The 24,840-nt window shown below is 48.0% G+C and overlaps 1 protein-coding gene across 1 annotated transcript; it reads right to left on the bottom strand.

The window, feature by feature from the left end:
* Window positions 1-3,701: 3,701 nt before the first annotated feature.
* LOC149356082 (serine/threonine-protein kinase PLK1-like) lies at window positions 3,702-22,917 on the bottom strand. The gene is made up of 6 exons (XM_089576249.1): window positions 22,891-22,917; window positions 11,600-11,707; window positions 10,211-10,324; window positions 8,695-9,008; window positions 7,389-7,588; window positions 3,702-3,829 (listed from the first exon to the last, which is right to left on the bottom strand). Exons 1-6 carry the CDS (start codon window positions 22,915-22,917, stop codon window positions 3,702-3,704), a joined length of 891 nt encoding a protein of 296 aa, XP_089432375.1.
* Window positions 22,918-24,840: the final 1,923 nt, after the last annotated feature.

The following is a 24,840-nucleotide window of genomic DNA, read 5'->3' as shown; positions in this document are numbered from 1 at the left end:
CTACCTCCTATTCCCCCTCTATCATCCGGACTTGCCTCGAGCCGTCAACTACGGCAGCGCCGGACGCCTCATCGCTGACGAAGTGCTGAGGGGACTCTTCCAAGAACTACTTTACAACCAGCAGCAAGGAAGCAGTCAGTGTTGACTACAACGCCAGCGCAGCTATATCCTCGCCTCCACAGTTATCTCCCTATCAGTTAGACATCAAGGCACTCTTAGCTGCCCTGAGTGCCCATAGACTTGCCTTTATTCGACGCTCGAAAGGCGACCACCCGGAAACGCCGAGCCTCGCCGATGACAGGCTGTTCTTCGTTGCCTCCTGCTATGCGCTTTTTTCGGGCGCTGACTACGTAGACGATTTCTATGGAGACGCAAGTCGCCGGTGCAACGCGCCCGTTAGGGTGCTGCCGGAGTTCGCGGCGGCCTCTAAGTGCCAAATGGCGGGTCTCGAACACGGGGATTCGAGACAAGATCGTCCGCAGAACTTTTTCCAGGGGGATGGGTGGGGGTGGGGGGGGGGGGGGTCACCTGATGTCCGGGGTTGGGGGCGGCGGTAGGTTAGCACCAAAAAGGAACTACGGCATAAATAATATCCGTGATTCCTTGCCTCCCCTTCCGGACGCCCATGATTCGAGACACGGCTCTCCATCCCCTTCTGCTTTAAACTATAGTAACTATTCTAAAGCTCTCTTTAGAGAGTTTTAGAACAGTCCTACACCGCATGCCAGCGCCGAAAAAACCCACCTCGCCGACCCGCCGCTCCTTTGCAACCGCTGCCTTGCCCAGCGCAACCCTTCGTGCTTGTTGACCTTGACCTCTACGGCCCTCTTCCCAGCACATCAGCCGGCAACTGCTGGTTCGTCGTCGCCATCGATCATCTTACCCGCCACGCCGAAACGTCGCTTTTACCATCTGGTACAGCCCACGACATTGCATCCTTCATCCTCCATCGCATCATTCTTCGCCATGGTACGCCAAAGAGTTGCTGAGTGATAGAGCTCCGGCCTTTCTGTGTGAAGTTGTTGAAGCTCTCCTTCAGGAATGTTCACCACACCACCTCAGCCTACCATACGCAGACAAATGACCTGATTGAACGTTTTAACCGCACTTTTGGCGACATGCTGGCCATGTATGTAGCTTCCGGTCACTGCAACTGGGACCGCGTCCTACCTTTCGTCACCTATGAGACCGTTTACAGAGAGCACTTTGCTCTGTCCACGACAGATGGCGCCATTAGGAGGTCCGCCACTTCTGGCCTTCGAAGCCGATGTTAGCAGCATCGGCGCGCAGTGCGAAACGCTGCTGCGCAGATTGTGTACGAACGTCAAGTGACTTTTAAACAACCCAGCTGTGATACGGATGTCATGCAAATTGTTGAATTAATTTGGCTTTGAATGAATGCAGCTGATTGTTGAATTAATTTCTAGAGCTAATATCCCATTGATGTAGCGTCGGAAAAATAGACGCGCTTGTTACAAACCGCGACACAATTGTCGCCATTTTTGGAGGAGCTGTCTTGCGAGTTCATGCTGCTCACAAACAGAAAAGAACGTTAATGGGTTGTTCCACGAGAAAATAAGGAAATCACAAGCGCCGTGCGCCAGTTCATTTCAGCGCCAGCAGTAGCTGCGGGAATGGCAGAACGAGCGTACATGCTTGTCGCCTTTCTCACCTTCGAGAAACACTGATACAATACATCGAATGATCGAAGGTTTTTGAGACCTTTAAAATAATTGCTTTCACATCGTAGACACAATGCTCACTAAACTGTCGTGTGTACTTAAAGCTAGCACGGTGGAAGCGGCAACTGAGCTTTTGCAAAAGTCCTCGAAGGAGGCACTTTGGCATGCAATTCTGTCGTCCAGTGCAAAGCTCTACAGAAAAGCGCTGATGCATGGGATAGCGGAGAGAATTTATGATGACAGGACTTTGCATATTTCCGACATTATTCCGGTTGGCTACATCTGCGGGGGCTGAACTCCGGAGCAGTTTTCAGTTTTACTTAGCAAGATAGCACAGTCGAAGGTCGCCGAGCTTCTGAAGGAACCCTCGAAGAATATCCATACTCTTTCTTTGGAAGCCGGAGCGTTAACGGAGGATAAAGTAAATATCTGGACAATCGGCCGGTGATCACACGCCCGCGTACGTCCGGTTGTAAGTAGCATGCACAGTGCTGAGCAGCGAACGTTCTTGATAGCTGTGAACACATACTCCTCCATTCGGCAAAAATATCGAGCTCTATAAAGCAAGCTTTCAGGCATAGCCTCGCTTTTAATCTGCAGTTCAACAAGCTATGCAGTCCACCAATAGCGTTAGAAGGTGAATTGCAGCAATAGATATGAACGCGCAGATAGCTGACCGTGGTCTGTTGACACATTCGAGCCGATGCGGGCAGTCTGAAGGAGACGAGTAAATGAGCTGGTTGAAGTAAACATTTTTCAGCACCACCTCGTTCTATGCGCATTCACACGAAGTTTTTGTGCCGTCCGGGAGTTCGTTATCCACAGCGAGAGCCGAAGAAAAGTCTTGCAGCCGGGCACCAGCGCGCCGGCAGCCGTCGAAATGAGAAGGCCCGAAGGCCAGCGATGGCGGAATGGTCAGGTGACCAAATATGGCGGCGCCCATGCCTCCGCTCTGCAAAGCGTCTCGCTGCTCAACGGAGCGAAAACCATTGAGAAAACGTTCGTTTTTGCAATGGTTCCATAATGAAGAAAAATTGGCAGTGGTTTAGCTCTGATTTAACCTGGAGGATTGCGAAAGCAACGAGGAGAAAGAGAGAAAGGCGAGGGAGAGCGCGCGGTAGCGGCGGCGGCCCCGGCACGCTACTTGTGCGCCGCTACTGCGCATGCGCAACTGGCGAGCGCGGCTGCGGCACCTCTGAGTCACCCGCCAGCGACAGCGATGGCGCGCCATCTGCGCGCCGTTTGACGTCACTCCTCCTCGCGCATGCGCAGTATGGCCTTTCGTCAGCTCCGCGAAATGGCTCGGCGACTAGCGTAGTGTTGCTTTCGCAACAATAACCGCTTCTTGGCTTCTCGTCTTCGATGTAGCTTTGGACTGAGTGTACCGATTGTGTATGCCCACTTGCTACAGGGGCTCGTGAAGGGGCCTGCAGGATTAAAAATAGATAAAAAGAAAATGAACAAAAAGCTATAGGTGACCACCGAAAGCTGGCTGTCCTGCTCATAAGTGGCGCTTCCATCTGGTTACCTCCACGAAGCGGCCATGTGGGATAGCAGAGCTTTGAATCGAAGTTCGGCAGTTGGATCTGCCTCCCACCATCATTGTTTTGCTCTGAGATACGATAAACAGTCTTCTTCGCGATGTAAGACCACACGGATACAGCACACCGGGTACAAATATTTATTGAAAAGGTCACCGCATAAAAAATAAAGTCGGATTGCAGCAGAGCGAATCCACTGCCATCCACCTTTGGAGCCCAATCGCAGCCTTTCCAGTAACGACCGAGGCATTGTCAAAAATTGTATCTTCAATGGCAAAGGTTTAACAGCGGATGTCAGGAAAAAGGATGCCTTAGAGCTTGAACAGAAACTAAAGCTTCCCGATACTTGTTTTTTTCAAATACAACATTGGTTACAATGCCACTAACAACAACTGAAAAACAAGAATCTGGAGCGGCTGAAGCATCAAATAAGAGCAGTCGTTCCCATGTGGATCTTTTTCAATCGGCGAATACAATCCTACTCTCCACGGTTTTCGTTTTCTTCCCAGACGGGTTTCCTGTCGGTTTCGTCCAAGGCGTTCCTGACAGCGTCAACGTGGGGCTCTGTTGTGACACGGGATGCGGGCATCTGGGCAGGAAGCAGGCCTGGAAGGAGAGGGCGAAAAGCATTCAGGGGCTGTGGAAGTGGATCAACGCCATAAGCTATAAGCGAGGTCATTAGTATGCTTCTGGAAGGAAGAGGTCGAGGACCTGTGGCGACCCGCACGCTGCTGCTCTTAGTAGTAGCATGTTTATTTGGCCGTATAATGTAGAATATGCCCTCGAGGTGAGGCTTAAGGAGGTAGACCAAGCATGCTTCCTGACAAGGCCTACAAACACGCCGTGTTTGTCTACTCCTCTTCTAGTCCTGTCGTTTAGCGCTGTTTATATGTACTTTCGCCATGGAACACCAACTCGCCCAATCTACCGTTCTTCTAAGGCCTACACCCCGATTAACACATCATGGAAAAGGTGGCCGAATCGACAAAAGAAAAAAAACAATGAGCAACATTATCACAATAGAAAACAGTGAATGATAGACAATAATAAATACCAATTAACAGTAAACAAAACATTTCATAATATGAACATTCGGTAAAAAAAGGAACACAACACACACAAAAAACGAATTATAGAGAGTTAGCTGAAAGGTAACCGGGGGAAAAGAGAATTTTCAGTTTGTTCTTACATACAGACACACTATAACTTTCTAAAGGAATCTGAATAAGAGACTGATAGGCATTATACAGTGTTGTAATTTAAGAATCTGTTGTTTCTTTACCATAATTTGTTCTGGGTCTTGCAGTAGATAGGGGAACTGAACATAGACCATACGCGTCATTTCTCAGAAAAAAGAAGAGAACGTCTAAAATGTGAACGCAAAGAATAGCTTCGAGCATTACAAAAAATAAAAAAAAAACGCTTGGCAGTACGCGCGCATGTAGAACAGTGCTTCACGCAAGCCAAGAGCTGATGCTTCTGCACAATGAGAGCTGCGCTCCACCGCGCCAAGCGCTCAAGAAGTTGTACCCACAAAGCAACATCGATGCATAACGAGGCGCAATAGAACTATGGTGTCAGTAATGGCGCCAAGCGTTGTACAAATCGTAACTAGTGTGTGCAGGCCGGCCACCCTGATGTTTAGCTGTATTGTACTTAATGTTGCCCCGTGCACAAACCGTTTTATGAGGTCGCCACTCTGAACCCATTGCGCTCTCTTAATTTCGACGGCTACAGGAATACGTTGTCTTTGCTGACTTCGATCTATTTCTGTGTCGGTAATATGCACAGCAGTATTTCCCAGCATCAATTATATCACGGACTATAGACCTCCTTCACCCCGCGACGTCACGGAGATGCGGTGGCGCTGATGTCAGCAGCGACTTTCGCGTGGTAGGCAAAACAGGTTCCGCCTGGCCGTGCCTACCGCAGCTGCTGCAGCTACCGGCGGCTGCATATCGTGGCTGCGCACTGCAGAAGCAGCATGTACTGACCAGCTGCGCCGCTGTTGGATCCGCGTAGCCTCATAAAACGGAAAATTAGATTAGCCTTAATAGGTTTCTCGGAAATAAATGCCGCATTAGGAAATTAGCCGCGGTAGTAAAAGCGCGAAGTCTAGGTGTCGACCGGCGCTGCCAGTCAACGTACTTCATATAGCACGGAAATTGCCGCGCTCATTCACCTGAACAACCGCATGGTACGCTTAAAATTGCGCAAGGAAAAGAAAAAGCATGCATGTAGCTGCGAACGTAGGGTATTTATCACCCTGAGCTGGTGTGCACGGGCGCCGGCATGGTCACTCTCCATCGAGGAGTGCGTTATTTTGTTGATAGCGCAGCATGTTATGACGTGTGCAGAAGTTATACAAACGTGTAATGACGCATTTTAGGGCATTTAATATATACTTCAAAATATTTCTTAAGATGAACGACATAATTATTTGATTGTAGTAGAAAAGTCTGGTAAGTTGTGACAATCTTGCGCGGTCGCGTTGGCATGCTTCGAACACCGTACTTTCATTGCATCCCGCATGTGTCATAAGCTTCTTCATGAAGTAGTACACGATCGCGAAAGCTGTTTGGAAAGAAGCAACCGCAGGCGGGCTACCAACAGAGGCACGTAGCGAGAATGACAGCGGATGAGGCAATGAAAAGTGTTTTCTTTATTGATGCTTGAGATATGTAAACAAATTTGGTGCAAACATGAAATTGCTCTGCTAATTTCAGCAATGCGTTTAATTTTCAGCTATACCTGGTATAGTTCTTTGATAATTATAATTAACACCCTCGTCAAGTCACCACTGGTCTTGAATAATCAAGTAGAAAATGCGGAAATTTTTTATGCCAGCACGTTGCCAACGCCCTATTCTCTATGATGGCGGTATTACTTCTTTTTTTTTTAGATTCGCAGTACCTTTCTTATCAAAAATGACTACCATACTACTGCTCCTGTAGCAAAAAAAAACTCGAGAGATTTATTGCACTCCTCAATGTCTCTGGAATCGTTCGCGACAAATAGAATCATTCTATTTCCATTCGTTACAAATTTACGAAGGTGTGAGTGATAACAATCAGAAAATGTTGTAGATCACAAAACAAACCTTTAAGTTTTTTTCCCTCGTTTATGGCCTCTTCGCTTTCGTTTTGATCAAAGAAATGCCGCACTGAAATCAACGAAACCTCTGATCCCTCTTGTGCGTAGTGATACTACCATTGTGGTGCTCCGTCGTCGGAAACCGGCAGGATTCGCGACGTGCCAGGACCATCAGGAACGCCATTACCTCACAATTTTTGACGACCACAGATCTAAAAACCGTAATTTTATGAATTTATACTGAATATTTTGCTATAATTTTTAGTAACCAAACAAGACCCAGGGCTGGAAGAAATATAATTTCAGGAATCCAAACTTTTCACCAAATCGACCAGTTTAAGAAGGGGAGAAGTCAGCCTGGTGGTGCCTGATCTGACGGCTAAAAAGAGCGGCTACGCGAGACAGATGAGATCGGGACACGATCGACGCTGTCCCCACTTTTCGCACTGTGCGACACGTGTGTCAACAGATAATGAGCGCACGTCGGCGCTGCCGAAAAAACGCCAGTGCTTCCCTCAGCACTGTCCCGAGGTAAAATCATTCTTGCTAGTTCAGTGTCAAAAACTTATCATTTTATTGAATGACTGGGGTAGAAACCAACTGCAGCGCTTTCTAGCCATAATACAATACACACCGTGTCGACATACGCCGTACATGGCCAGCGCGAGCCCGTGTACTTCGAGGAATACTAAGTTGAAGGCATCAACCATTGTTATGATTCTCGGAAACACAAAACGCGCATACAAGCCTTGAAAACCAGCGCTGAACCACCTCAACTCGACGCCACTCCCTGGCCTCTTGCCTACCGCGAGCCCGTTCGCGACTGCAGCGCCACCTGGGTTGTTTGCAAACATGGAGGAGGTCTATAGAAGTACTAGTGACAGTTGAGGGCGAAGATTTTCTTTTTGAGAGAAAAAGGTTTAGAATTTTGTTTTGGGAAATAAAAATCGCTGCAGTAGTCTGCAACAAAACTCTCTCGTGATGTTAGAAATTTTCATGTAAATAGTACTTCATCACCAGTACTTTATGTTAACAGTACACACAGCATGTGGAGATGCAACATGACGCCTACCTCTTGTCATGAACTCGTGGTGCATGATGGCCTCGATGCTCGGCCGCCTTGCGGGTTCCGGTTGGAGAATCCACCGGATGAGGGCGCTCGCGTCGGGGGACACGGTGGAGGGGATACTGTATTCGTTCTTCTTGATTTTGGCGTAAATCATCGCCGTCGGCGACGAATTGAAGGGGGGACGCCCCACTAGCAGCTTGTACCTGCGGAAAGCAGTTCGCGGCCTGTCAGTGTCCGCACCGTCTGTCATCTCAGCACGTCACAGCTCGAAAGAGTGCGGGCACAGCAATGCTACAGGAGACCCCTACTAACCAGTCGCCATGAAATGGTAACCTAAGAGCGGACAAACGACGCTCGTGATGCACCTAAGTTCCTGGATTTGAACGTGAAGTTGATGATCTCATTGTTTCTTAACATGAAGAGGGACCGTACAGTGATTTTTATGGACAATATTTTCTCTGCGGCATTCGTAAGTTCCTTGCAGGAGTATACGCATACCCGGTTGCGTACCCAGGAATCACGGCAGAAACTTTTCAAACCCATTCTCTCGACACATGAACGTCGCTTCCAGTGTGGTGGCCGGCGTATACTGTTCCCGACCTCAGAGGCGTTTCAGAGGAAGGACTTTGCAGACGGCTGCCCGCCAACTCGCGCTAATGAGGGTTGCAAAGAAAACTTTGGGCCTTACGATAATGAGCGCCCCATTAACTGATTCTTAACTTTTCTCGCAACCGAAAATTAAAGCATTATGAAAGTTCAAAAACCATAAAAAGGGTCATGATATCTATTACAGATATGCGCGAGTATTTTATCCTGATTAAAGGACACCTGTCAACAACGTGGAATGAACAATCGCAATTGAGCTCCGCGGGATACGGTGACTAGTTGAAATACGAAAAAATTATGGCGCCGGAAATTTGCTCTCACTAAATTAACAATTTATATATAGCGTCTATAGCTCAGTCGTAAAATTCACGTCTATTTCACATGACGGAACCCGACTGCGAGCAGCGCTATACAAAGTTTGAGCAGAACCCATCACCACCTTCAACTCTGGCCCGACTTGGTGCGCCAGCTCGAAACACAAGTAAATGCCACGGCCATGAGTTCTTCCCTCGTTACTGACACCATGAGCCAAGATAGGCAAGAATTTGTCAGTTTCTGGATTCACATTTTCGGACAGTAGGCTCAACCTTTTATATATTTACGGACGAGTGTACACCTGTACGATAGGTATGGCGAGCTGTCGTTTTTCGCATTAGCGCTGCAACCAGTTGCGAACATCTCTGCGCAATCAAGTGAGACTCACAAGATGCATCCGACGGACCATATGTCCGCTTCGTAGCTGTAGCCCTTCCTGGTCAGCATCTCGGGGGCCATGTAGTTGGCGGCGCCGCAGATGGACTTCTTGAGTTGCCCATCGGGGTGGAGGCGCGTGGCGAGCCCGAAATCGGCCACCTTGAGTTGCCAGTCCCTGGTGAGGAGCAGGTTTCCAACCTTCAGGTCCCGGTGGATGACCTTCTCCTGACCCAGGTACTGGCAGGCCAGGAGCAGCTGGCGCATCAAGCACCGCACCTCCGCCTCGGTGAGGGTACTGCGGCACCGGAGGACATCCTTCAGAGACTGCGAAATAAATCCGCTCATGAAGCCTTCCGACGACCCTTGAAGGTTAGACACGCTAGAGAACACTACAAAGAAAACGGAGATTCCTTCAGCATGATGAAGTTAGCGCCAAGAACGAGGACCAAAGTAGGAGAGAAGACACAACACGAACGCTTTGTTGTGTCTCAGTCTCTCCTACTTTGGTCCTCGTTCTTGGCGCTAACTTCATCATGAATAAGATTAAACTCGCCCAACTTTCCACCTTGCTACTGTAGATTCCTTCAGGTTCAAGACTGGGACATGCCCACTTTAGCACACTTGTTCAAATCACGCCCGTTTGATGAAAGCTTGACTGAAGTAATTGATTTTCGTGGTACAAAATTCAGTGTCCCCACGAGGGCACCACAGTACTATATGACAGGTTTAGAAACAACGAAGGCAGTTTGCAGTCTTTGGCTTTGTTTGCTTTAGTTTGGTTTAACGTCCCAAAGCAACTCAGGCTATGAGGGACGCCGTAGTGAAGGGCTCCGGAAATTGCGACCACCTGGAGTTCTTTAACTTGCACTGACTTAGCACAGTACGCGGGCCTCTAGAATTTCGCCTCCATCAAAATGCGACCGCCGCGGCCGGGATCGAGCCCGCGTCTTTCGGGTCAGCAGCCGAGCGCTATAACCACTGAGCGACCGCGGTGGCTGCAGTCTTTGGCTGCGCCCTAAATTGTGCTTCCAGAACGCAATGTGGCCTTTCTCACTGAAATTGCCGTGACATATACAGGCCCAAATACATGCTGGCATAACAGAATTTCATAGAAGCGGTTTGGATGATGGAATACTCTTGATATCCTGTCATCAGGCCTTCAAAAATACGTAAGTGAAGTGCCGTCAGCTGTGTAAGAGGCGATAAGTGAGAAAAAAACGACGCCACATTTTTGCTGTAATGTTGATTTTCGCTTTGCACAAGGTTATAATGCGCTGTTAACGCCACGCCAGCTTCACGCATTCAACGTTTCTCTTCGGAAAGTAAATTTGGTGAATGAATGAATGAAGTGTTCTCTTACCAGCAGCGTCGTGTGAGCAGTGCTCGGCAAAATCCTACTACCCTAGCATGTCAAACATATTCGGACAAAAATTCGACAACATCAGATAACATGAGCAGCATCTTAGAATCAACGCGAAGAAAATCAGCGCCAATGGGAACCACCGAGAGCAGGAACGTTGACGCACCTGCATGCACAGCTCCAAGATGAGGTACACGTTCTTTTCGCCCTCAAAGTGGCTGTGGAAGTCAACCACGTTGTTGAGCCGCAGGCTTTTGTGGATATCGATTTCCTCGTCAAGCTACAGAAAAAAAAATAATTAGTCTCCTCGGAAAGGTTGTATTAAGCGGAAAGAAAAGAAAAAAAAGTGGTTAACTAAGCTGTTGCTGATGATTATTTAAAAAAACCTTACGCTGAAATGAAAAGAAAGCCGTAATTATGATTGAGGTAATCGGTCACTAGAACGGTATCTTGAAATATGCGTCTCTACTGCTATTTGTGTTGCAGGAATCAACTGCAAAATTTTGTCCACTGCTTGTGACCTTCCTCTGCAGACAAATAGTTTCATGGAAATTTAGAGAAGCATTCAAATGAGGTGCACAAATTGAAGTTTCTCTGTCTGGATACGTTACCATTAAGTTACTTGCAACGAACACTGAGGATCGATAAGCTGCAGAGAAGGCCAGAAAACGACTCACAGGGCCGGTATTCTATAAAGATACACTATCCATTTCGAAATAATTTGGTCCTATCGCATTGGTGACTGTTGTTCATTCTTGCTCCTAAGGCTTTCAAGCGTCTCCGGGAAACGACCTCACTATTGGATGTCACCGCACTACAGCCAATGGTTGGATTGGTTGGTTTATTGGGGTTTAACGTCCCAAAGGCTATGAGAGACGCCGTAGTGGAGGGCTCCGGAAATTTCGACCACCTGGGGTTCTTTAACGTGCACTCACATCGCACAGTACACGGGCCTCTAGAATTTCTCCTCCAAAGAAATTCCAGCCGCCGCGGCCGGGATCGAACCTGCGTCTTTCGGGTCAGCAGCCGAGCACCATAACTGCCGAGCACTGAGCCACCGCGGCGGCTAATGATAGGGTTGATTCCCTCTGATGCTAGAAAGTTGTAACAGCATGACTGAACAGTGACCAAAGCGACAGGTCGAAATCGAAAGTGGACAATAGATGCCTATAGAATACGGCCGCCGAGCCCAAATGCACGAAATGTTTGGGTTTGGAACCGGCTCGCTTTGCCGAATAGTCATTTTGACGCATACGCGAGCAGGGCGAACTTTATGGGAGGACGAAGGGGGTTACAGCAGCCAATCCGCAATCACGCGAGCTTTCTCTTGAGTTCGCGAGATGGCGCAACCCAATTTGAATATGCGCGCCAATCGTATGTCGCAGCAAACCATTTGTTGCTTTCGTTTTCGTATTATTCGGTGAGTCGGCCCGAATCGCTTCGCTAGCGTGCCAGAAAAAGCAACAAAGACAATTTTTTGCCCTCAGTGTCCCCTTAACAAAAATTCTACTAAAAGGGAATAAAGAGAATATACGATGTCCAGACATATACTCACAAATTGCTGGAAGATCGTCGATGTAAGATGACTCTTGGAGACGATCTTGCCTGCGTACACCACATTCGTCTTTTTGTCCACGAACTTGAAGCACTGCGCGTGTACCCCCTGAAAAAGCAATGCCAGCCTTGTTACATGGTTGTCCAAACGAATACTGGGCGAATGCTGTCGCACTGTGCGACTGAAACACTCAGGCGAAGGGCTCCTTCACTCGAAGGTAAAATGTGCCTGGAGCCTAACAGCACAACATATATCCCCAAACATAGGCATATGGCCAGAAATACGTTTCAAAGGTATGATTCAGTTTACAAAGAATAGCAGACTGGAATGATTATGATGCAGTCGTTACATATTAAGAGTAAACGTGCAAAAATGTAGTGCTTCAGCGGAATTCGCCAGTAATTGTTCACAATAGACTTTTTGAGGCATAAATTAAGATGCCTTTTATTGGCACAGCAATGCCAGCTGTGGAGGATGTCAGAAAATGGGAGAATCGTGTTAACTAGTAAACTGAGCAACATGACTTCCAACACAGCTTTTACAGCAGCATCTGTAACCGAGTTTGCCCGTTTTGCACAGTTGTGGTGCTCCCGTTCACAAGCCCTGCTATACTCCGTCCATTTCGCAAACGAGGAACCCGCCTCAGTGGTTATAGCGCCCTTACTGTTGAGCCTGAGCACACGGGTTCGAATCCGGCTACGGCAGCCGCCTGGATGCGAAGCGCAAAACTCGCACATGTGAGTGTGCTATGTTATTGAACGTTAAAAATCTCCAGCTGGACGAAATCTTTAGATGGTGGGAAGTTCGGGAACACTCCCATACAGAACATCTTTATGTTCTCCTTACAAACACTCCGTACATACAAACAATGGATCCCGATACAACTAACCCCCAGGTGTGCGGCTGCCTAGGTGTGATTGCTGACGCGTTAGAACTGCCAAAGAGCCAAGAAGGACTTCGGGCGATCTCCTTCAGGACTCTCATGGGGGAGAATACTTAACCCTATTGCATTAAAGTTAGAATAAGGCGAACCTGTCCCCCTAACCGATCGGGGTCGCACGTGGTCGAAGTTATTCCGCAGCCCTACACCGAAGCACCTCGTTCTTAATTACTCCTTCCCCGAACAGCGCGGTTGAGGTGAACGGCCTTCTTTGTGCAGAACGCTTTCTTATATAAACAGGCATTGTCAACTCCTAACAGAAAAGCAACCGTATTCTGACCACAATATAGAAGCTTCTGCAAAAAGTAATCGAACACTGAAGTTTGATTCTCAGCTGTAGAGTGGAACCCTGATAAACAGTGCCCCTGAAGAATAAAACGTCTCGAAAGGTAAGCCTAAGAATAGTACTTACCTTAGATTTTACGCACTTTTTAAAAGCCGTCTTTTTGAGTGCAAAGACCTTTTTTAGGCATAATATTGCCAGCGGTCTATTACGTCGGAATAGAGCTAAAAGGTGCTAACTAGCAGGCCGGTTAGTTAATATTGAATAGTCAACTTTTTAACTATTATATCTTAAGGGTCTTCAATTAGTGAAAGGTGTGGAACCCACCGTAAGTGATGTCCGAAAGAGATTTTAGAATTTCGAAAATGCTGTTGCCGTCTGCGCTGTGGCCCAACCAAGTTTGGCAATTTTGACGAGATACGTGGACTGGAGAGGTTGCTTTTCCTGCAAGCTTCTCGAGAGTTCTATTTTGGCGCGATGTAGGGAAAATTTGTTAAGCACAGCGGAGGGTCACCGTGTTTTCGAAATTCTAAACACTGATATGGATATTGCTAACGGTGGGCAACACGTCTCTTAATAATTAAGGAACCTAACAGTAGTAGTGAAAAAGCAAACTATTCAGTAATGGTTAACCAGCCAGCTTGTTCGCGCATCTTGACTTTATTCTGGCGTATTCAAAACACCTCTGATAATCCTATGCTGGAAAAACCGCTCTTATAAACCGAAAGGTCTTTTGCTAAACATTGTGTAAAATCTTAGACACACCATGTATATAGAGGTCATGGGGCGTCATTCGTGCTGTGCTACACTGCTAAAGTCCGTGGCATTGGTTAAGTTTGGCGTAAGCTGTACATTAATCTACTCCCACAGCGCACGGGCCGTCAAGCCTTTATTATGTTTAACCCAACGCACGAAGCGACAGCAGCATTAATATTCTTGTTTATTTGAAAGGATGTCGTTATAAACAGGCTAGACTGAAAAGAACAAAAGTAACTGCGCAAAAGGACGGGACAAGAGAAAGAGAACCAGACGGGACAAACGCAGACTGACAACTGATTTATTCCACCTACTCCTCTTTCCTTCAGCAGCAAAGCGCATGCGCACCAACCACAACAACAAAAAACAAGCGACACTCATCTCGTGGAATCAAGGAACTCGAACTCCTTGCGGTACAGGTGTACTGAAGCATCGCTAATGCACTTATCAGGCCCTAACCTCGCGATTTCCAAGGCCTCGATAATTTCTCGTTCTTTCTTATCCCTCGAGCGTCCGATAATCTTAGTCCTATCGAAAAGCGGATTACAATTTCTGTCATCATGCTTGCAAGTGTGACAATGCTTAGGCAGATGCTGCCCCCTTGAATCTTCTAAGGAATTTGCGTGCTCTAATAATCTAATGTTGACGCAGCGGCCAGTTTGCCCTATGTAGAACCTACCACAACTCAGGGGAATCTGGTAAATTACATTGCATGTACACTAGCTCTGAAAAGCTAGGTTCACAGTATGCCACGTGATCGGAATGAACGCACGGTATTGGCTGGCGCCACTCGTAGTGTAGTGGTGGACAATGGCCACAACTGGTCGGGCGTGGCCCTCCAAGGAGCCAATGAGACTTCGACTGCTAGCCTATTGTAGACGACCTAGAAACCCCTTTTCTTGCCTTCTTCCGGAAATAAGCTTTCCAGATACCAACCTCCAGCAGGTGATCCAGGCCTTGCGCTGTTTTGGGTGATCTCATCACACCTTCACTAGAACGCGTTACAGATGCGAAGGCGGACGTACACGTCATGCGCTTCACGATAAGCTAGAATGGTTGCCGTGAACAGTCTGTGCTTTCTCAGCAAGTCTCAGGTTTCCCTCTAACCCATGAATCACGATTTCCTGCCAGAGTTACAATAGAAAGTTCCATGCCCGAAAATATACTCAATCGTTTTCCAGGCGGGATTTGGCGTTTGGAGATGGCGAAATTCGATGTAAGAACGTGTTATCACGCGGTGTCTGAGCCTGTGAATATTCTTAATAATTGGTTTATGGGTGTTTAACGTCCCGAAGCGACTCAGGCTATGAGAGATGCTGCAGTGAAGGGCTCCGGAAATTTCGACCACCTGGGGTTCTTTAACGTGCACTGACATCGCACAGTACACGGGCCCCTAGGATTTCGCTTTTTCCGAAATTGGACCGGCGCGGCCGGGACCGAACCCGCGTCTTTCGGGTCAGCAGCCGAGCACCACAAATATTCACCTGGTGCTAAACTTTGAACCAAAAACATAGCTGCGGTTAAACTACTCTTGAAGTTGGTTAGATGGCGAAAGCTTTGGCGTACCGGGCGACTAGACGCGGCTTGGCGTCTTTAACGTTGAGTACGTTCCAGACATTGGATAGGCAGCGCGCCCACCTTGGAAGGTGGCAGTTAATGGTTGAACGCGAGAGTTTGCTCACCCAATGAACGCTGCGGCCTATTGCTGCAGTGCTGCGTGTCAGGCACAACGGTGTCAGCGCTAACGCGTGCAGCCCACATACTTTCGTCAAAATCAATGGAGTTTAGAATGTTTGCAAAGCCAACAACCACAATGGACGCAGACGGCCCATAGGTTCAGTGCCGCGTTCCTGGCACAACGTTGTCAATGCCAACGCGTGCAGCGGACATCTGTTCCTACTGCTACGCAGCTTAAAGCTCGACTGAGGTGTCCACTACTCCAAGAGGGCAGTTATGCGCCTTTACATTTCCTAAAAACTTTTTCGGCGCAGTTCCGAGTGGCTGGAGGTCGTTCAAGGTTAAAGCGACATGGTCGGCGTAACTCGCGTACACTGCCGTGGTAAATCTTCCGCTTTAAAAGCAGGTTGCATGCAGGGACTGTGAAATATTCGCGTGCAGGTGTTGCGTGGTCGACTTAGCAGGGTAGATAGTGAAAGAGGAAAAAGTGCCCCGCACCGGCATTGTAAATGAAAATGGTGGACATTCCAGCCCAGAAAATTGTCCAGAACGGGCAGTGGCTTGGGAAAAGTAGAGAAAGTAGGTCAGGGAGCCGGAATCACGAGAAGCTGTGCAAAGTGACTCATAAAGAGGGGAGTGGTAAAAAGAAGGTTAAGAGTGAAAAGCCAAGAAATGAGGTCAGTGACACAAAGAACGAAGAATCTAGGAAGGGACAAAGCCACAGTTCTTTTGGGAACTCCAAGAAATTGGACAAAAGTCGGTAGAGGGAGGGAGTATCCACGCGTGCTTATCTCCAGTGTCTCAAAGGAGAAAGGGGAGTGGCGGTGTGGATTTTCCCCGAAAGGACAATAAACGCTGTACTACAAGATACGAAAATCCCCCTTTCCCCAAGATGATGGGCGCTTTGAGGAATGAGTGAAAACTGGTCTGCTACCCAGAATTGTAAGAAAACACATGTGGGGGATGCAGGAGGGATCCGCTTCCACGAGGTCGTATACTCTGCCTGCTTGACAGCTGTGGCCATCTGTCGTTTGTGCATGGGCTGAGGAAAGTGGTATTTTGATTTTAACCAGTGGAGAGGCGGGCATGGGAACGGGAATGTTGCTGGGTGTCAGCTCTTGTAAAGGCCACGACCGAAGGTCGGTCCAGGGGCCGCTCATCATGTGTTCACAAGTCGCTACAAACATGTTCGGCGGTCGGCAAGTGGGCACGGCGGACCAGAACAGCCGCAACGCATTGGTCGAACGAAAGTTGGAAGGAAACTTTAAAGTGGTTGGTAACGCTGGGAAGCAGGAAAGAAAAGGAGACGAGCTTTTGTCCACACATGTATACCGACCCCGTCTTTCCAATTTTTCCCCTTCACCTCTAGCCCGCACAATGGACGAACTGCAGTCGCATATACAACTAAATAATGAATCTGCAAATGCCGTTAAAGGTGTCCATTTAGTCGATGGCGTCTACAAAACCTCCCCCTTGTCGATTCTTTCCCTTTCCCCGTCTATCGGTCACTTTGGGCATTGTAGTGCGAAATCGGAACGGGTGGGAGCAGAATGGGGAATCAATAGGAGTTAATAGATTAACAGCGGATACATGGAAATTGATCAAAGTGAGAGACATTTAAGGCAGCCGAAACAATTCCAGCCAGCCTACTCAAACGCTGAGAAAATTGGGCTGGTTGCCAGACCTAGCGCGCACAGCTAGGAAGCCAGCCGCAGAATCCCGCTGAGAAAAGCCCGCTTGGCATTCTTCGCTAGACCTTTCCGGGGAAGACAGTTCCTCGCATAGTAGGGACGTGTGAACACGTGATGCGCGGACCGACCGTTCATCGTGTGAATGGGCCTTTATACTATCTGTCAGCCTACAATATTCCCTTTCTAGCGGCCGGTCGGCCGATGCCCGCCAGTCCGCAAGTTAAATTCAAACCACCACATTTCTCAGCGCACGCGCTAAAGACAAATAGCTGTCAAGCAAGCAGAGTGTATGACCTTGCTGAACCGGATCTCAGCCTGCGTCTGGTTTATGGGGCTTTAACGTCCAAAAGCAACTCAGGCTATGCGGGATGCCGTAGTGAAGGGCACTGGAAATTATACCACCTGGGGTTCCTTAACGTTCGCTGACATCGCACAGCACACGGGCCTCTGAATTTCGCCTCCACCGAAATTCAGCCGCCGAGGCCGGGATCGCACTCGCGTCTTTCTGGTCAGCAGTCGAGCGCCGTAACCACTGAGTCACCGTGGCAGCTTCCACATCAGTTAGCTTTCAGCATGTTTTCTCGGTAGCAGAGGAGTTTTCGCCCATTCCTTAAAGGTTCCCTCATCTTCGGGAAACGGCCGACTTTCGACTCTCCCTGCCGAGAAAATCCACGCAGCCACTCCCCTTTCTCCCTTGAGTCACCGGAGATAAGCGCAAGCCTACTCCTTCCCTCTCTCGGACTTTTGTCGACATTCTTGCGGTTGCCAATACAACTACGGATTTGTCCCTGACCTCATTTCTTGGCTTTTCACTGCTAAGCTTCTTGCAACCACTCCCCTCTTTATGAGTCACTTTTTGACAGCTGCTGGTGATCCCGGCTACCCAACCTATTTCTCTACATTGGGGAAGTTACCCAGGTCATTGCCCATTCCGTGCATATGTTCTGCGCTGGCATGTCCGCCATTTTTATTTATAATCTCCCTAGGGGGCACTTTTTCCTCCATTTCTAGCCAGCTTTCCCCAGTTTCCTCTTCCGTCAGCCTTTCCACGTCAACGACACGCGTCTCTGTGTGGAGTTTTCAGCTCTCGGCAACACGTGCAAACGAATATTTCGCAGTCCCTGCATAGAACCTGCTTTTAAAGCGCGTACTGCAGATCACTGATGCTCGTTGATTTTTTTTTTTGGTGGGGGTGGGGTTACATAGAGGACAACAGATAGAAATGACGAGTGTACTCAAAGTAAACTTAGACGAACCAATCTCAAACAGCAACGCTGTGTTATCAGTCTTGCTCGAGAGCGTAATCTTCCCAACATTTTTTTTTCTTCACAGTTTAGCACACGTGAATATTTCTACCAGAACAATTATAAGCATACGGACAGGCTACGACACCGCGTGAAACAACGTGTTGAGATAAAGTTTATCATCTGGAAATGGCGACTCCCGCCTGTAAACGATTTACTATTTTCCCTGCACGGAATTTTCTGTTGTACCTCTATGGCAGGAAATCGTGACTCATGGGTTAGGAGCAAACCAGACGCTGGCTTAGATAGTAGACTGTTCGCGGTACCCCCTCGAACGTATCTGCAAGCGCATGACGTGTCAGCCTTTGCAGCTGGGAGTGCTGGTGGGTTCCAGTGAAGGTGTGTGGAGATCGCGGAAACAGATTAAGCTTCTGAATAGCCCAGCCGCCTGAATGACCTGCAGGCAGCCGGTATCTAAAGCGCTTATTCCCGGAAGAACGTAAGGAAAACAGTGTCTAGGGCGTCTTAAATACACGAACAATCGAAATTCCCTTGACTCAGAGGAGGGCCACTGCCCGACTAGTGGCCACTGCCCACCTATTCGCTACGGGTGGCGCCAACCGATACCGTGCATCTCTTTTCGTGCACGTGGTACTATGAACCCAGCTTTTTAAAGCAGTCGTGCACCGGTCGGAGACAGCATCGTCCAGCTCAGACGCTGGTGCTTTCGCGGTAGTGTTCATTGCAGAGCGTAGAATCGCGGTCGCGTTTTCTCTTTTTCGTGATGACTTCTGCCAGGGAGACGTTGTCCGGCACTGCAAAGACCAGAGACGAATTTCCCGACGTTGTTAACGACGCGAAACCGCAGACGGAATACGCCATTGGCAAGTTTCTCGGCAAGGTATGCGTCCTTAGAAAACGGGCGCGGTACGTTCCATACAGCAGAACGTGGTGGTATACGCTTTTAGTCTAGCCTGATTATAAAGATATCCCTTCAAAGAAACCAGAAAGTTAATTGCTGCTGTCGATTCGTGCGTTGGGTTAAATGCAATAAAGGCGTGAGGGCCCGTACACCGTGGGAATAGATTAATGTACAGTTTTTGCGAAACGTAACCATGTCACGGACGTTAGCAAAGTAGCGCAGAGCACGAATAGCTCTCCATAAGCTCTATATACAAGGTGTCTCACCTAAGACTTCAACATTTGTTAAAAACAAGCTTTTCGATTTAGAAGAGGATTCTTTTTTTTCATAGGATTGTTAGCGGTGTACTAATTACGCTAGAATACAACCAAGCTGAGCGAACTAGCAGACTAGTTATCCAAAACTGAAGTTTACTTTTTAAGTATTGCTGGCAGGTTCCAAAGTTACTGAGAGGCGAGTAGCCCACTGTTAGCAATATCAGTATCAGTTCTCAGAATTTCGAAAACGTGGTTACCCGGCGCTGGGGCTCTAAAAAGTGTGGCTACATCGCGCAAAAATAAATTCGCTTTCGAGAAGCTTGCAGGCAAAGTGACCTCTCCAGTGCACGTAACTCGTAGAAATTGCAAAATTTGCTGGCTCACAGCGCTGATGGTAATAGCATTTCCAGAATTCTAAAAACTCATGCGGATATTGCTTACGGTGGGCTACACAACTCTCAATAATTAAGGAACAGTTAAAAAGTTAACTATTCAACATCAATCCACCACCATGGTAGTTAGCCCCTCTTAGCTGCACGAGCGTCTCCGAGCCTTTCTAGACAAGGAGCTGATCATAGTATGCCGATTCTGTGGGCTGATGCCGACTGACGTTTTCCCAATGAGAAATCTTTCATACTTGTTTATCACACGAACTATTAAGGCGAAAGCCTTTAATTGCTTATAGTGTCGTCCGTCTGTTAACAAATCGTGTCACACGCGTTTAATTCGGGAACTAAAAAAGACACAAGATACGAATGATGGCTTCTGATAGAGGAAGATAGAATGATTCCAGAAGCCAAGTTTTATGACTGTAGGTTAATTAGTTAATTATAGGCAAAATGGCGGAGTAGCGCGGGCGACTATATAGCCACGGGAACGGTGTGACGTCATAGCCACCGTAAGTCCTCACGGCATAGTGACAATTGTCACAGAATGGTCGGAAAAACGACGGATTTGTGTCAAATGACATGAAAAAATGTATAATTAAGCGTAACTAACATTTAAGATCCCTGAGAAATGTACAATCTGGTTATCGATATAGCCACAGGAACGGTGTGACATCACATACAGCGGCAGTCGTCACGGCATAGTGACCTCGGCTTTCGCCTCTCAAATACTTTAGTTGCCAAAGTGTCCTCGCAGTTTTACCGACGTTGTAGACCGCCAACAATGTTATGTCTAAAAAAGCGCTCTTCTTACTTTTTGGTGCCTGTACTCCCTCCTCGTTTGGGAAGATTGGTTACCAAGAAGTGAAATGCGCTGTAACTGTTTCACATGTTGGTGGACACCTCAACCGCGCAATACGGGAAGGGAGGAAGGTAGGAGTGAAAGAAGGGAAAGATAGGCGTTGTTCGGGAGTGCTCCAGACATTTGCACCATCTAATGATTTCGTCGAGCTGATTTTTAACGTGCACTAACATCCCATACACACACACGTGCGCGTTTTGCGTTCCGCCTCCATCGACACGCGGCTGCCGCAGCCGGATTCGAACCCGTGTGCTCCAGCTCAGCATGCAGCAAGGGCACTATAACCACTGAGCCATCGCGGCGGGTTCTTCGTTTGGGAGATTTACAGAGTATAGCACAGCATGTAGACGGGACCACCAGGACTGTGCAAAAACGGAGAAACTCGGTTACAGATGGTGCTGTAAAAAGTTGACAGTTGCAAGTCATGTTGCTCAGATTACCAGTTAAGGCGATTCTCCTGTTTTGTAACGTCCTCCACTGCAGGCATTACTGTGGCAATAAAATTGAAATTGAAAATTTATTTCTCCACACACATTACAGTGGAAAAAGGGGACACTGGGCAAAAAGCTGCATACTGCAGCTTGAAGTACCACCCAGTGCCCCATGAATACAACGACAGCAGTGTAAAAGACATCTTTATTCCTCAGAAAGCGTATTGTGAACAATTACTTGCGTATTCCGCCGAGGCACTATATTTTCGTACTTTTCCTTTGTGTTTGCATACGACAGCCTCCAAATAAATTGCGTCTGTGAAGAGACAATCAGACATCTCCTGTGTGAGTGCCCTGTCTTCGGGAACGAAAGACGTAAGCTGCGTTCTGCTCTGGACCGCCTTGATCCTCGGTCCGTGGCCACAACAGTCGACTGCCACCAAGACTTACAAGGCACTGCTTTGTTTTTTGGGAGAGACTACCTTCATTGACAGATTGTGACTGCTTCCCGTTCCTTCTCTCTTCCCTCTTTAATCCCCTCATTCCCTTCCCCAGTGCAGAGTAGCCAACCGGAATCCTTTCCGGTTAACATCCCTGCCTTTCCCCTCTCCCTGTATCTCTTTTTGGACAACTTTGCCAAAACTAACCAGGCTGAAGGGTTTGCTTCTCAGTCGCATATTAAAAGTTATTATACCATCCCTCAAGCTATAAATCTGTGTATGGTAAAGAGGACCACTCTCCTCACCTACAAAGAACTTTTTGATCTTTAGGGAAGCCGTGAGGGCTCTACTATGCGAATGAGAAGCAAACCATGCATGCTGGTTACTTTTGGGAAAGTCTGTACCTATGCCCTTCTTCCGTTCGTTCCGTCTGTCTTGAATTTCACGTAGTGCCTATTTTGTGCACTTAGGCGCCAAGCTCATTTTGCCTTCAAGTGAAGGGATCCTTCGCTGAGTGTTTCAGTCACACTGTGCGACAACATTCGCCCAGAATTCGTTTGGATAACCGTGCAACAAGGCTGGCATTGCTTTTCCAGGGCGGACACGCGCATTGCTTCGAGTTTGTGGACAAAAAGGCGAACGTGGTGTTCGCAGGGAAGATCGTCTCCAAGGCTCATCTTACATCGGCGATCGTCAAGTTTTGTGTGAGTTCCTATATCACTGCACATCGTCTATGATCCTTCTTCCCTTTTGGTAGAAATTTTGTTGATGGGACACTGAGGACAGAATAAAACGATTTTCTGGACTTGCTGGTGCATCTTGCCGATCCACGAATAATTCAAAATGACGACTTGTAAAAGCGAGCCAGTTCCAAACCCAAACGTTTAATGGATTTTGGCCCTGGGGATACATTCTATAAGGATCCATTATTCACTTTCGATTTAGTCACTGTTTTTCAGTCGTGCTGCTGCGGCTTTCAAGCGTCAGTAGGAAGCAACCGTGAGATCCGGTCCCATACAAGTCAGTGGTGAGGTCATTTCCCAAGGACGCTTGAAAGATGCGGCAACATCACAGAACAACAGTGACTATTGCGATAGGGCCGCATAGATTCGAAAGGGATAGTGGATTTTCATAGATTACGGCCCCGGCTTGTAGTTTTATGGCCTTTTCAAAAGCTTACCTAACCAAAGATTTGGTTGACAGTAACACCTTTCACACGGTAGCCTGTCCAGACAGACGAAATTCAATCTCTCCATGTCCTTTTAATGCTTCTAAAAATTTTCTTTCAACTTTTTATCTGCAGAAAGGGGTCACTAGAGGGGGACAAAATTTACACTTCATTCTTGCAACACAAATAACAGCACAGTCATATAGGTCAAATTATGCTGTGGTAACCGCTTACCTTTGCCAGCGTGATGGCTTGTGTCATTTCCACGTACGGCTTTATCAATCATAATTCTCAGTCCACCACTTTTTTTCTTTCGTTTGCGCTTAGACCTTTCCTAGGTTACTACTTAAATTGTTTTCTGCAGCTTGAAGATGAAATCGACATCCACAAAAGCCTGTGTCATAAGCACGTGGTTGGTTTCCACAGCCATTTTGACGACGACAAGAACGTGTACCTCATCTTGGAGCTGTGCACATTGCAGGTGCGTCAACGTTCCTGCTCTCGGTGGTTCCCATTTGCTCCGATTTTCTTTGCGTTCATTCTAAGATGCTGGTAAGGTTATCAAGGTTCGTTTTTAGGTCGTTTAATGGTGCTTAACCTCCCAAAGCAACTCAGGCTAGGATCGAGGGACGCTATAGTAAAGTGCTCCTGAATAATTTCGACCATCTTGGATTCTCTAACGTTTCCTGACTGTAAAATGCTAACCATACGATGTAGTCAGTGTAGGAATGCTTGAGAATTTGTTTTTGAGGAATAGAGTTGGCGCAGTAATCGTCTCACATCCCCGCGGACACCTGAACAGCGCCTTGAGGGAAGGGATGCAGGAGGGAGTAACCATACGGTCTAGTTGGTGTGTATGAAACGTAATGAAACCAGAGACAAAGAAGTTCGGCAGACAATAAACTATTTTAACGTGTATAAATGCGAAAACATTGCTGTGCCTGGGTGCTTAATCCTGTCCTTTACCAACTGCGTGACTAGGGACTCCGGAACGTTTTTGGATGGGGGGGGGGGCAGTATTGTCTTTCCTTCATCATCATCATCAGCCGGACTAGACCCACTTTCATGAGAAGTGCTTCCCGCTGCCAGCCAAAATACAAATTCGAAGAGGCATTAGAAACACATCAATAATCAAAGTGGTGAAAAAAAAATGCGACGCAGTATACCTTGTGCGGCTGCAGTGGACGCAGGTGTATCATTACGAGCAACGGACAGTTCGCTTGGCTAACTGCCGCCCAGAGCTGTCTCGGCAATCGCGTCCACACAGATCCACTTGCCACGTTTCGTCGTGTGCGTGCGTGAGTGTGTGCAAACGCTTGTGAGAGCTTGTGAGACCCGGATGGATCCGAATCACGGCCCCGCCGGGTCTGAGTCAGCGACGCTTGCCATGAACATGACCGCTGGTTCGACACGTGCGCGTCTTCGGAACCTTCCTCCTTTCCCTCTGAATTAAGGATGCTCCCTCGGCTAGGTCGCCTTCGAGACACATGCTGTGTGGGCGTGTCAGATTTCTCTCTGGGGCCAGCTTCTCTTGCCTTTCGTACGAGATGCAGTATTAAACCTTGTTCTTGTTAGACGATGCGATCGTCCTTTGCCGGAACCTGCCGATGCTCTCCGCGGGACACCGGACCGCCAGGTCAACGCTACCCTTTGCGCTAGCGTGCAACAGCGGAGGGATGTCGCAGGCGAGCCCCATGTAACAACCGGCATAAGTCTATGTTTGGTACGTCTATGTGCTTAGCCCGAAGCGGCGAGCACCGCATCGCCTGTCGGGAAAGATCCAGGGGCGGCGCTGCCCCCACTGGAAAAAAGTTGCGGGGCGCCCCCCCCCCCCCCCCCCCCCCCTGGTTCCGGAGTCCCTGACTGCGTGCACCGTATTCCCGCAAACTTCTTAGTCTCATCCACCCTTGTAACTTTCTGCGGCCCCCTGTTACACTCAGGGTGTCGAACCGGCAATTTTCGGGTTCGGTTCGGGTTCGGGTTCACGCCTTTCGGGTTCAGTTCCGGGTTCGGCTCCAGAGGGCCATTCCGTTCCGGTTCGAACCGGTTCGGACCGTCTCGAACCGGTTCAAACGGGTTCAAACGGGTTCAGGACAAAAAAAAATTATAACGCAGATGGTTTTCAGTCAACCTTGCTATGCGCTTTCTTTTTTATTCCACATGGCTATACAAAATAAAAAATGC

Source organism: Amblyomma mixtum, chromosome 3 (genome assembly GCF_055824585.1).
Source record: "Amblyomma mixtum isolate Tamu chromosome 3, ASM5582458v1, whole genome shotgun sequence".
Lineage (NCBI taxonomy): Eukaryota > Metazoa > Arthropoda > Arachnida > Ixodida > Ixodidae > Amblyomma > Amblyomma mixtum.
Note: the sequence above shows the minus strand (reverse complement) of the source record. Positions and strands in the feature narration are given on the sequence as shown.

What these genes read in the sequence shown, in the direction of transcription:
- LOC149356082 (XM_089576249.1), bottom strand. Translation starts at nt 22,917, where the DNA reads ATGACACAAGCCATCACGCTGGCAAAG. An exon ending in TGGTCCGTCGGATGCATCTT is followed by an intron (nt 7,589 to 8,694) that starts GTGAGTCTCACT and finishes TGCTTTCCGCAG; the next exon opens with GTACAAGCTGCTAGTGGGGC. An exon ending in CCACGAGTTCATGACAAGAG is followed by an intron (nt 3,830 to 7,388) that starts GTAGGCGTCATG and finishes CTCTCCTTCCAG; the next exon opens with GCCTGCTTCCTGCCCAGATG.